Below are 12,087 nucleotides of genomic sequence, written 5' to 3' on the forward strand. Positions count from 1 at the left end.
AGGTCAGTGGCCTTATGGCCAATTGCTAAAGTGGTCTTGCATTCATCTAAAGATGAATGTCGTATGAATTCCCTTTGAATGGTAGAATTAGAGAGTTGATGACAGAGATATAATTTAGTGTGGATTAGTGTAGGTGCATATACTCAATGTTTGACACAGTGAGCAGAGGAGATTACAGGTGAATTCAGTAGGCATCAGGACTGGGAGTGTAGCAATTCATTTTGTCCATGATGGAGACAAAGGTAGAGGAGGGAAGTTTGCAGATAGGTTTGTTTCAGGCCAGTTACGGGGAGCCAATAATTGGGAGATGCGGGTAGATAGGAGGAAAACTTGTTCCACAGGAAATAATTACTACTAGTTTGAGGCTTGGTATAGTGTTATGGTCAGTTTGTTGGCGGATAGTACATTTTATAGAACTGACGGTGCTGTTGGAGAACTTAGTGGATGAGGCTTATGAAAGGAAATGGCTTAGATATATAGAGTTGGCAGAAGTTGAGCAGCGAGGATGGAGAGCAAGAGTACTTCCTGTAGAGGTTTCATAGCAAGATCAACCACCTCGTGATTTGGAGAGCTAGGAATTCGCAGACAGTTTGCGTCAGGCTGTTAGGCATATATCAGAGGCAGCAGAGCAAGGTAGTAGGTGGATTTGTTGGAGAAGAAAAAATAGTGTCAGTTGAGGGCAGAAAGGAAATGTATGACATGCAGTCTGTGTATTTCTTTGTAATTAGGCAGTGGTCAGCTGGGCTATAAACAGCTAGGGAAGCGGTGCAGGCCGGGGGTTGTGTGGGCAGCTGCCGGGAAGTCTGTTCCCTATAACTGAAATCTGTTATAAAGAGGTTCGTTAAAATCAGGGTTTACCATATAATCACAGAGGGATCATGTACCTATTGAAAGTGGTGCAGGCTTAAGGAAAGCAAGATTAACTCCTGCTCCCACGGCTTAAGTCGTACAATCCCAGCCTTGGAACATAAAAATAATCCCAGCAAAATGATGGAGCCTAGAAATGAAGCTGGCCTTAATGGAGCTTTTTTATTACTCTACATTGTTTCAAGAGGAACTCTTTACATAAATAAGCCACTTGAGGTAAATGTTTCTGACATTTCTTTATTTTAATGAACTAGCTCCCCAGGTGCATTATGTCTGTCTACTGCAGAGCCCATGTTGCTCAGGATTGTACTGAACAGCAAGGCTGGACGAGTTTTCAAGCAGCCTCTACCCTCGATCTACCCTTTGAGAGGGTTTGCTGTTTTGGAATGTCAAGCTTTCTGCATCCAGCATAAAACGCGTGCTTCAATGTGAGCCAACTGGGGTGGGAGGGGGAAAAGAGGCCATTTGTCAGCAGATGCTGGAGGTTCCAGAGGCAGGATATCCACCACATCAGTAGCTGGAGGGAAACCTGCAGACTGTAATGAAAGTGTCCTGGTATTACCAACTGAATAACACTTGGCAGGGCAGTGCTCTCCACTTGCTTATTGTCACTTAGGCTGCAGAAGCATGAGGGCCGTGGCATCATCCACAATCGCTATGATCCAGTAGGCACAAAAAGAATGAATGCAGTGCACAGCAGAAGAGCCAAATGACATGGACTAACTCGGGGTTCTGGATCCTATCTGCTGAGAAACGTCCCGGTGATAGATTCCAGATCCACAAGTGTGTCCAACTGCCCAGACAGTCGAGGCACAGATACATTTCAATAAAGTTTCAGATGTCCTGTAACTTTGTCCACCAGATTTGCTGAGCCTGGTCCAATGCCCAGGACAGTACGTGACCCAGGTGCTATCTGAGTGCGGCCAGCATCCTGGATCAAACTAACGGTCAGGCCCAACTCCCTGGCCTGCGTTAACAAATCCACTATGCTATCCTCGTCGGGTGCCTTGAGAACCACTTTTGGTTGCCCGCAGTACTCCCACTGCCTGAGCAGACCTGGATTCCGTGCCTGGAGCTGCCTGTATGCAGAGACAGCAGCATGGGAGCACTGAGCTGCCACTTTACCCTTGCCCATCTTCAGGTCGTTGCGAACCACCAGAACCATTTTGTGCTCGCCACTCTCTCCCATGACGCTGGTTTCCATCGTCGTGTTTCGCACCGACGGCATGGTTTTAAATGATCCAATAAATCGCCCACGAACTAACCAACCCAGGCACAAACCAGACCCTAATCCAGCCATTAGTCCCAAAGCTAACGGAGTGGTCAGTGTCTCCATATTTTGCGTCAGTAAAACCTCTGAAAGTGAAGAACAGATAAAGAATATTATTCCATCAAGCTATTCCTAAATTTAGTTGAGATTAAATTCTTGGAGCAAAAATTGCACTATATTCTTGTGAAACATTTCAACTATTGCAAGTGACCACTTAAATCTGCAAAATAAATCAAGACTTCAGAGAGACTGGATCAGTTTGATGATAAAAACTTTGAAGACTAATCGGTATCTATTCTATTAGCTGTTTTCTAGATGTATTTGCATAACATACCAATAAAGTACCAATGGAGCAAGGAAGGGGGTTTGCCAATCAGCATCTACAGTGGCTTGCAAAAGTTTTCATACCCCTTGAACATTTCCACATTTTGTCACGTTACAACCACAAACGTAAATGTATTTTATTGGGATTTTATGTGATAGACCCAACACAAAGTGGTGCATAATTGTGAAGTGGAAGAAAAATGATACATGGTTTTCAAATTTTTTTACAAATAAAAAACTGAAAAGTGTGGCGTGCAAAAGTATTCAGCCCCCGAGTCAATACTTTGTAGAACCACCTTTCACTGCAATTACAGCTGCAAGTCTTTTAGGGTATGTCTCTACCAGCTTTGCACATCTAGAGACTGAATTCTTTGCCCATTCTTCTTTGCAAAATAGTTCAAGCTCAGTCAGATTGGATGGAGAGCGTCTGTGAACAGCAATTTTCAAGTCTTGCCAGAGATTCTCAATTGGATTTAGGTCTGGACTTTGACTGGGCCATTCTAACACATGAATATGCTTTGATCTAAACCATTCCATTGTAGCTCTGGATCGTTGTCCTGCTGGAAGGCAAACCTCTGCCCCAGTCTCAAGTCTTTTGCAGAACAGGTTTTCTTCCAAGATTGCCCTGTATTTGGCTCCATCCATCTTCCCATCAACTCTGACCAGCTTCCCTGTCCCTGCTGAAGAATAGCATCCCCACAGCATGATGCTGCCACCACCATGTTTCACAGTGGGGATGGTGTGTTCAGGGTGATGTGCAGTGTTAGTTTTCCGCCACACATAGCGTTTTGCATTTAGGCCAAAAACTTCAATTTTGATCTCATCCGACCAGAGCACCTTCCTCCGCATGTTTGCTGTGTCCCCCACATGGCTTGTGGCAAACTGCAAACAAGCCATTTTTTCAACAATGGCTTTCTTCTTGCCACTCTTCCATAAAGCCCCGATTTGTGGAGTGCACAATAATAATTGTCCTGTGGACAGATTCTCCCACCAGAGCTGCGGATCTCTGCAGCTCCTCCAGAGTTACCATGGGCCTCTTGGCTGCTTCTCTGATCAATGTTTTCCTTGCCCGGCCTGTCAGTTTAGGTGGACGGCCATGTCTTGGTCGGTTTGCAGTTGTGCCATACTCTTTCCATTTTCGGATGATGGATTGAACAGTGCTCCGTGAGATGTTCAAAGCTTGGGATTTTTTTTTATAACCTAACCCTGCTTTAAACTTCTCCACAACTTTATCCCTGACCTGTCTCGTGTGTTCCTTGGGCTTCATGATGCTGTTTGTTCACTAATGTTCTCTAACAAACCTCTGAGGCCTTCAAAGAACAGCTGTATTTATACTGAGATTAGATTACACACAAGTGGACTCTATTTACTAATTAGGTGACTTCTGAAGGCAATTGGTTGCACTGGATTTTATTTAGTGGTATCAGAGTAAAGGGGGCTGAATACTTTTGCACGCCAACTTTTCAGTTTTTTATTTGTAAAAAAATTTGAAAACCATGTATCATTTTCCTTCCACTTCACAATTATGCGCCACTTTGTGTTGGTCTATCACATAAAATCCCAAAAAAATACATTTACGTTTGTGGTTGTAACGTGACAAAATGTGGAAAAGTTCAAGGGGTATGAATACTTTTGCAAGCCACTGTACTAGCAAACTTGCTCATTTATCCTCTCATTCAAATAGCACAAATAGTTACTGAAGGTCTACCACTCTCATCTGTTAGCACATGGTCACCCATCCCCCTCATCGGACTATAAATAATCTCTATAAGAAAGTATAATCATTGGAGTTTCTGAATTAATATGATGTCATGAAGACCTTGTATAGTGGCAGGCCCACTATACTTTTATTTTGGGAAGGATAAAGCATTAAAATGTCCTTGTTTAGGAAAGAACTGCAGATGCTGGTTTAAATCGAAGATAGACACAAAACGCTGGAGTAACTCAACGGGACAGGCATCATCTCTGGAGAGAAGGAATGGGTGATGATTTGGGTTGAGATCCTTCTTCAGATTGATTAAAATTTCAGATTAAAATGTCCTCATTGTGTCAGACTAAGTAAAGGAGTAGGAAGAGCAGCAATCACCCAGAGTTAGACACAAATGCTGGAGTAACTCAATGGGACAGGCAGCATCTCTGGAGAGAAGGAATCGAATTCCCATTGGGCCTCACTCTGACAGTGGAGGAGGCCATGGACAGAAAGGTCAGTATGTGAATGGGAAGTGGAGTTAAAATGTTTAGCAATCAGGAGATCGCGTAGGCCAAGACGGACTGAGCGATGGTGTTCACCGAAACAATCATCCAGCCTGCGCTTCCTCGTTGAACTGGTTATCATTTTTGGAAATGAAAAGTGGATGTCAGATGACAATGACTTCTGATTGACCACCCCACCCAATGTAAGGTCCCGATGGACAACTTCATAATGATTATCAATCCTGGTCACTTTAAGATAGACACACAAGAGCTTGCAGTGCTGGAATTCTGAGTAAAACTTGAATAGTTAACTTTAATGAAGGAGGTTTCATCACAAGGTCCTGGTCCTCTGACTGATTCTACCAATGACGACCCGCCATCCTCCTCAGAAAACGATGTTTTGGGTTGGGACCCTTCTCTAGTCTGAAGACGGATATAGACTTGAAATGTCGCCTAAAGATTTCCTCCACAGATGCTGCGTCTGTTTCCCAATCCTAAAGGGCCTGTCCGACTTGGGCGACCTAATCCGTGAGTTCTGGCGAGTTTGCCCTCGACTCATACTCGCAGCATGGTTGACACAAGGTCATAGGAAGTCTTCGTAACTTTCCTTCATGCCCGAAAGTTATCTCTGCGTACTCGAGGCCTCAGCTAGGTCGAGGCAGTAAAAAAAGGTTGCCATGGAAAAAATCAATACTTTTTTTACTCGTAGGTTTAGTCGTAGTAGGTCGGTATGTTAGTCGTAGGTAATTGAGGGTAGTTGAAGGTAGTCGTAGATAGTCTTCAACATAGTCAAAGGAGGTCATCTTCGCTCCACTATTCGGGGTCCAATTCTCCCGAAGTTAGTCATAGCTAGTCGAAGCTGGTCTTCAACATAGTCGAAAGGGGTGGAAGGAAGTCTTCTACATAGTCAAAGGAGATCTTAAGCATGTCATTTTTTCAAACTCTTCTAAACTCGCCAATTACGTCGTCGAAGTGGGACAGCCTCTTTAGTGTTTTACTCAAGATTTCAGCATCTGCAGTTCCTTGTGTCTTCTCATTACATTTAGGGAAAGGCTTTACAATAAAATGAAATCATAATATGTTATATTATTACAATTGAAACTGGGTTGTAACATTATAACACTACATAATCAAGCCAAATTCGAGTACACAAGGTAGACTAAAGGAAAAGATACAGAGGGAAGAATATAGTTCTCAGTATTATGCAAGGGCAGGAATTAATGTATCAAAGGATATAAAATAAAGCCTGGCATGTATTCTCTTAGTGACCGTTTGGCAGCTGCGAATGATTCACTAGGAGGGAAGATTTACGAGGATGTTGCCAGGAATTGGGGGCCTGAGCTACGGGGAGAAGTCGGGGAAGTTTGGACTTTATTCCTTGGAATGCAGGAGTTTGAGGATTAATTTCATGGAGATGACTACGATCATGACGGTAATTAATAGGGTGAATTTCCCCAGGGTAGGAGAATCAATAACCTGGGGACTTAGGTTTAAGGTGAGAAGGGCAAGAAAGCCTAAGGGGGCTATCTTTTCATACAGATGATGGTGGGCATATGGAACGATCTGCCAGAGGTGGCAGGTACTATAACATCTAAATGATCATTGAACAGGTACATAGAGAGAAAAGGTTTAGCGGGACATGGACCAAACGCGGACATCAATGGACCCGTTTAGATGTCATCGTTGTCGGTGTGCACGAGTTGGGCCGAAGGGCCTGTGTCCCTGCGGTCTTCGGGTCAATTCTAGACGACAGACCGTGGCGCCGCCGCGACCCACTCGCCCGGGCCTTTTCTCAACACCGATGACCCCCCCAAGCAGCGCGATGACCGGCGTGTACCTGAGGCGGCCGCTCCCGAGAGCCGAGGCCTAAGGCCCAGGCCACGCCGGCGCGACCCGATTACATCACCGCCGGGCCGCTCGGTCATGGACGCGATGAAAGATCAGTTCGAAGAGACGATGATTAGGTTAACGGGCTATTTTTTTCGAGAAAAGTAAACGCTTACAGTACCGGCAAAGATGGGCGGTGAGTTGGTGGGGGATGGGGGGGGGAGATGACACGTGACAGAACCGCGTGAGAGGGCGGAGTCAACGTCCTTACGTCAGAGGCGGTTGTGAACAGAAACACGTCAACTTCCGGTGCGGCTTCCGAGCAACGGAAGCAGCGCGAGTCGCGGAGCGAGGGAGTAAGTAAGCCGGCAAGCGCGGGGCACGGAGCGGAGAACAGGACAGGACAGGACAGGTTAGTGCGCCCGGATTGTGTTGTGTTGGGGGACGGAGACAGACAGACAGACAGAGGAAGGGAGGACGACTGCAGATCCAGCTCCATGGATTGTGAGGATGAGGGGGACTGAGGCAGGCGGGGAGATGATCCAGAAGGAGACACAATCTGTGGTAACCGTGCGTGTAGGGAGGATAGAATAAGGTCTGGAATGGAGAGGCTGCGTGGGAGACAAGGTCTGTGGTCAACAGCGAGGATGACAGCTCTCTGTGATGTTTGGGAGAGAGATAGAGGGAGAGAGTGAAAATGGGGACATGCTCTAGGGTGGACTGTGTGAAGGGATTAAGTGTGACAGTGTATATGGTGCTGGGACGAGGGGGTCGGATGTGCGGTGGTGAAGCATCTGTGTGGGTGAGTGGAGGATGGTGAGGGTCTGTGGTATCTATGGGGGAGTGGAGGGTTTAGTCTGGGGGTGGGTGGGAGACAGGGTCTGATAATGAGCAAGGTTAACATGTTTGTGTTTATTTTTGTCTTTAGCACTGAGGTACAACGAAAAACTTTGATTCGCATGTTATCCAAACGGATCAACTATGCGTACTATACATGAATACAATCAAGCCAAACTCAAGTACAATTGGTAGATCGAAGGGGAAGATGCAGAATGCAAATGTAGTTCTCAGCATTGTAGTATATTAGTTACGTAGACAAAGTCCACAATGGGGCAGGCAGAGGTGATTTTTGAACAGTATCCTGGTTTATGGAAGGGCTGATAATAATGGGGAAGAAGCTAATCCTGAATCTGGTGGTGTGTGCTTTCAAGCTGCGGTTCCTTCTACCAGAGGGAAACAGGAAGAAAGAAGGACTGGGGTGGGACAAATCTCTGATCATGTTAGATATGCTCTGTTGTAGTTGATTGAGAGTAGAAATGGGGCCCCTGGTGCAAAGGGGACTGTGTAGAGGGCTTGCTTGAAGACAGGTCTATGTTACTGATAAGAGAAGGTCGGGTCTATGGCGCTGAAGAGAGGGGAACAGTCTGCAGTTGTTATGTGGGTGAGAGTAGGGTCTGATGTGGAGGGGCTGTGCAGGGATAAGATCTATGGTGGTGAGGACAGAACGTCAGGTCTGTGGTAGGTGAATGACAGTGGCGATGTGGGAGAGGGTTTCGGGTTCAGAGGGGATTGTGTGTCACATTGGATTGGAGAAAAGATGGGGTACCGCAAGGCTCGGTGCTGGGACCGCAGCTATTTACAATATACATCAATGATTTAGATGAAGGCATTCAAAGTAACATTAGCAAATTTGCAGATGACACAAAGTTGTGTGGCAGTGTGAACTGTGAGGAGGATGCTATGAGAATGCAGGGTGACTTGGACAGATTGGGTGAATGGGCAGATGCATGGCAGATGCAGTTTAAAGTGGATAAATGTGAGGTTATCCACCTTGGTAGCAAAAACAGGAAGGCAGATTACTATCTAAATGGTGTCAAGTTGGGAAAAAGGAAAGTACAACGGGATCTGAGGGTCCTTGTTCATCAGTCAATGAAAATAAGCATGCAGGTACGGCAGACAGTGAAGAAAGCGAATGGCATTTTGGCCTTTATAACAAGAGGAGTTGAGTATAGGAGCAAAGAGGTCGTCCTTTTGCAGTTGTATGGGGCCCTAGTGAGACCACACCTGGAGTATTGTGTGCAGTTTTGGTCCCCTGATTTGAGGAAGGACTTTCTTGCTATTGAGGGAGTGCAACGTAGGTTTACAAGGTTAATTGCCTGGACGGCGGAACTGTCATATGCTGAGAGAATGGAGCAGCTGGGCTTGTATACTCTGGAGCTTAGAAGGATGAGAGGGAATCTTATTGAGACATATAAGATTATTAAGGGTTTGGACACGCTAGAGGCAGGAAACGTGTTCCTGATGTTGGGGGAGTCCAGAACCAGGGGCCACAGTTTAAGAATAAGGGGTAAGCCACTCAGAACGGAGACGAGGAAACATCTTTTCTCACAGAGAGTTGTGAGTCTGTGGAATTCTCTGCCTCAGAGGGTGGTGGAGGCTGGTTCTCTGGATACTTTCAAGAGAGAGCTAGATAGGGCTCTTAAAGATAGCGGAGTCAGGGGATATGGGGAGATGGCAGGAACGGGGTACTGATTGGGGATGATCAGCCATGATCACATTGAATGGTGGTGCTGGCTTGAAGGGCCGAATGGCCTACTCCTGCATCTATTGTCTATTGTAAGGGTGCTGAGGATAGAGATGAACAGAGTAGATGGGTCCGTCGTAATTGTGCGAGGGAGGTCAGTCTATGGTGTGGGAGGGCATGCCTTATTGCGATATTAAGGGGGGGATAAGATCAGTTTTGTCTTCAAGTGTGGTGGGGAAGAGAAAGGGCAGTGAATGGTAAATGTGGCCATGAAATGAGAGATAGTCAGATCACTATTTTGCAGGAGAGAAATTTGGTAGCCAGTTGAGACTAGCTTTTGCTGGAGGTTTTGGGGACTTTTGTACTGGAGATCATGCTGTGGTCAGAGGGACCAGAGGCTGCCATGATTGTACTTGCCCTGGGTTACCTCTGGATCTTACCGTGCCACACCAACCTGGTGACGGCAATGATAGGAATTTCCACCCTTCGTTATGTTTTCCAACAGGAACCTCTTTGTTATATATTTGTTACTGTGATATTGAAAGGTGAAGTTAATTTAAAATTTTCACTGAGATTCTTTTATATCTCAGGTTATTAACTTTTGTCATCAGAGAGGACTCATCTGCTGTGATCGCACCAGATTTAAAGGCCAGCGCTAATGTCATGTTTAATCAGCTTAAAATTGAACAACGAAGGGACTGTGTAAAAATAGGGGCTGACTACATAAAGCATTGATCTCTGTGATTAGAAGTAAGAGTCATATGTGACGCTTCAGTTTATAAAGCAAGAATTTTGTCTATTTCTGCAGTTTAGTTTATCATCACTTATGTTAATTAACCGGAACTCATTTTTGATCAATAAAACAAAAATGCTGGAAGGACTCAGCAGGGCAAACTGCATCTATGGGAGGAGGAAGAGAAGCAAAATTAATGTTACAGGTTGAAGACCCAGAAGGCACAGCGCAGTGGTAGAGTCAGAGACCTGGGTTTGATCTCTGTGATTAGAAAGGGTGATATCTGTACTAAGTACGTTCTCCCTGTGACTGCATGATATTTCTCCAGGTGCTCTGAATTCCTCCCACATCCCAAAGATGTGTAGGTTTATAGGTTAATTGTCCCTAGTGTGGAGGATAGAACTAGTGTTTGGGTGATCATTGGTCGGCATGGACTCAGTGAGCCGTCGGGGCTGCCTCCACACTGTATCTCTGAACTGAAATAACCCATTTATCAAATTACAATATCGGGTTTCACTTATGAAATTCATCACTGTAATAAAATGAAAAAGTTATTTTTTCTCTTTTGCTAGAATTATCATGCACCATAATACTAATGCATTTTTTGGGAAAGGTCACCCTTGTATGTTTTGCAAACATATTGGTAGAAGCAATGGAAGTCAAGGGCTTTAAAAAAAAAAAAAAAAGCTGCTTTTTAGAATGTGCAGTCTGTTAGAATGTGGCTGGTCAGGATCTGCTTCGAATGTTTATGTCTAAGGTACTAAGTTTAATAGGTGAAGTCTTTCGACTTTACTTTAGAGATACAGTGCGGAAACAGGCCCTTCTGCCCACTGCGTATGCATCGACCAGCAATCACCCTGTACACTAGCCCCCCATATACCAGCACTACTCTACACACTTCGGGTAATTTACAATTTTACTGAAGTCAACCTTGTACATTTTAGAGCGTGGGAGGAAAGAGCAGTACCCGGAGAAATCCCATGTGGTCACAGGGAGAATGTACAAACTCCATACAGACAGAACTAATAGTTAGGATTGAATCTAGATCTCTGGTGCTGTAAGGTAGCAACTCTACTGCTGTGCCACTGTGCTGCCCTGATGTTGTAGTAATAGGTGTATATAATTTTAATTCACAAGGCGGAAACATATATTTCCCATGTTTAAATATCATCTTATTCCCACCCCCCATTATTTTCATTATTTGTGTAAGTAGTTTTGCACTACTTTTTCTTTCAAAATGTGTCAATTTTTAATCATCCAATATTATATTTGAATAGTTTTGATAGCAGATATAGGGCATTTCAGTATAAAGTAACATAAAATAATGGAATTAAGGACTTGCCCTTTGGATTCGTGAATGTCAAAGAAACACACAGATCTTGCTGTTACATAATTTGCGTTGAATATATTTGTTCTGTAATTTGCATCCCTTTCCCTCTCTGCATGTTACTTTTGTGTATTTTCATTCCATTATTTAGATCCTTTTACATTGTCATTGTATCTTAATGTGTACTTGAATAATTCTGTGCATTTTCATGTAAATATATCTTGCTTGACCTTTACCAAAATTTCCCAATCTGCTAAGTATTAGTTCAAAGGCCTTGTCGAGTTGTAGTTTCATGATCAAGGAGCAATGTCTAAGTAGTCTCATTGATAGAAGTTGAACATTAACTGGTGTGTTAGCAAATTAAGTTTCCATCAAGCATAAATGCAAAAGCTTTTGTTTAGAAATGGTTGGTGCATATACAAAACATTAGATTAATCTTAATTGGAACTAAATTTAAGAAAGTAGGATTGGATGACAAACTTTTTTTTTATACATGCAAATAAATAACACAGTATAAGAGTAAAATTTAAACATATGGAGGATAGTGCAATTGAACAGAAATATTTTAAATGTTTTTTTTCTCCTTAAATCTGTCATTTACTACAAGACATTGATCTGTACCGTGTAATGATACGATAGAACTTTATTTATCCCAGGAGGGATATTGGTCTGCCAACAGTCATAAAACACAACAAGATAAATGAAACTTGAAATTAAAGTGGCAAGTAGAAAGTCGAGGAATGGGGATGTGTAAAGATTGAGGGAGTCAGTCTGCCCCATGACAGAAGGGGGAGGAGTTGTACAGTTTGATCGCCACAGGGAAAAAGGATCTTCTGCAGCGTTCTGTGCTGCATCTTGGTGGAACCAGTCTGTTGCTGTAGGTGCTCCTCAGGTTGACCAGTGTGTCATGGAAGGTGTAATGTCCAAGATGCTCCGCAGTTTGAGGAGCATCCTCCCCTCCAAGACCCATCTCCAGTGAATCCAATTCCATCCCCAGGATGGAGCCAGCCTTCCTGATGAGC

The 12,087-nt window shown here is 44.1% G+C and overlaps 2 protein-coding genes across 8 annotated transcripts in view; one reads left to right on the top strand and one right to left on the bottom strand.

The window, feature by feature from the left end:
• Positions 1 to 1,010: 1,010 nt before the first annotated feature.
• Positions 1,011 to 6,746, bottom strand: ptrh2 (peptidyl-tRNA hydrolase 2). Of its 2 annotated transcripts, none has more exons than XM_055657691.1 (2): positions 6,663 to 6,746; positions 1,011 to 2,223 (listed from the first exon to the last, which is right to left on the bottom strand). In XM_055657691.1, exon 2 carries the CDS (start codon positions 2,201 to 2,203, stop codon positions 1,691 to 1,693), a length of 513 nt encoding a protein of 170 aa, XP_055513666.1. In that variant the 5' UTR covers positions 2,204 to 2,223; positions 6,663 to 6,746; the 3' UTR covers positions 1,011 to 1,690. The 2 variants fall into 2 exon arrangements, with proteins under 2 accessions (XP_055513666.1, XP_055513665.1); XM_055657690.1 differs by lacking the exon at positions 6,663 to 6,746 and adding an exon at positions 6,492 to 6,631.
• vmp1 (vacuole membrane protein 1) overlaps positions 6,510 to 12,087 on the top strand; it is a 127,498-nt gene continuing 121,920 nt past the window's right edge. Inside the window, exon 1 of one of the 6 annotated variants that reach the window (XM_055657683.1) lies at positions 6,510 to 6,618. In XM_055657683.1, coding sequence (XP_055513658.1) covers positions 6,578 to 6,618 — 41 coding nt within the window. In that variant the 5' untranslated portion in view covers positions 6,510 to 6,577. Of the gene's footprint in view, positions 6,678 to 6,744; positions 6,894 to 12,087 lie in introns of those variants that run through there. The other 5 variants (XM_055657687.1, XM_055657688.1, XM_055657685.1 and 2 more) reach the window with 5 other exon arrangements.

The sequence above is a fragment of the Leucoraja erinacea genome, chromosome 28, assembly GCF_028641065.1.
Source record: "Leucoraja erinacea ecotype New England chromosome 28, Leri_hhj_1, whole genome shotgun sequence".
NCBI lineage: Eukaryota > Metazoa > Chordata > Chondrichthyes > Rajiformes > Rajidae > Leucoraja > Leucoraja erinaceus.

Coding starts and splice junctions, on each gene's coding strand:
- ptrh2 (XM_055657690.1), bottom strand. CDS start 6,579: ATGACCGAGCGGCCCGGCGGTGATGTAATCGGGTCGCGCCGGCGTGGC. Junction 2,224..6,491: donor CTCGGGAGCGGCCGCCTCAG/GTACACGCCGGT, acceptor CTTCACTTTCAG/AGGTTTTACTGACGCAAAAT.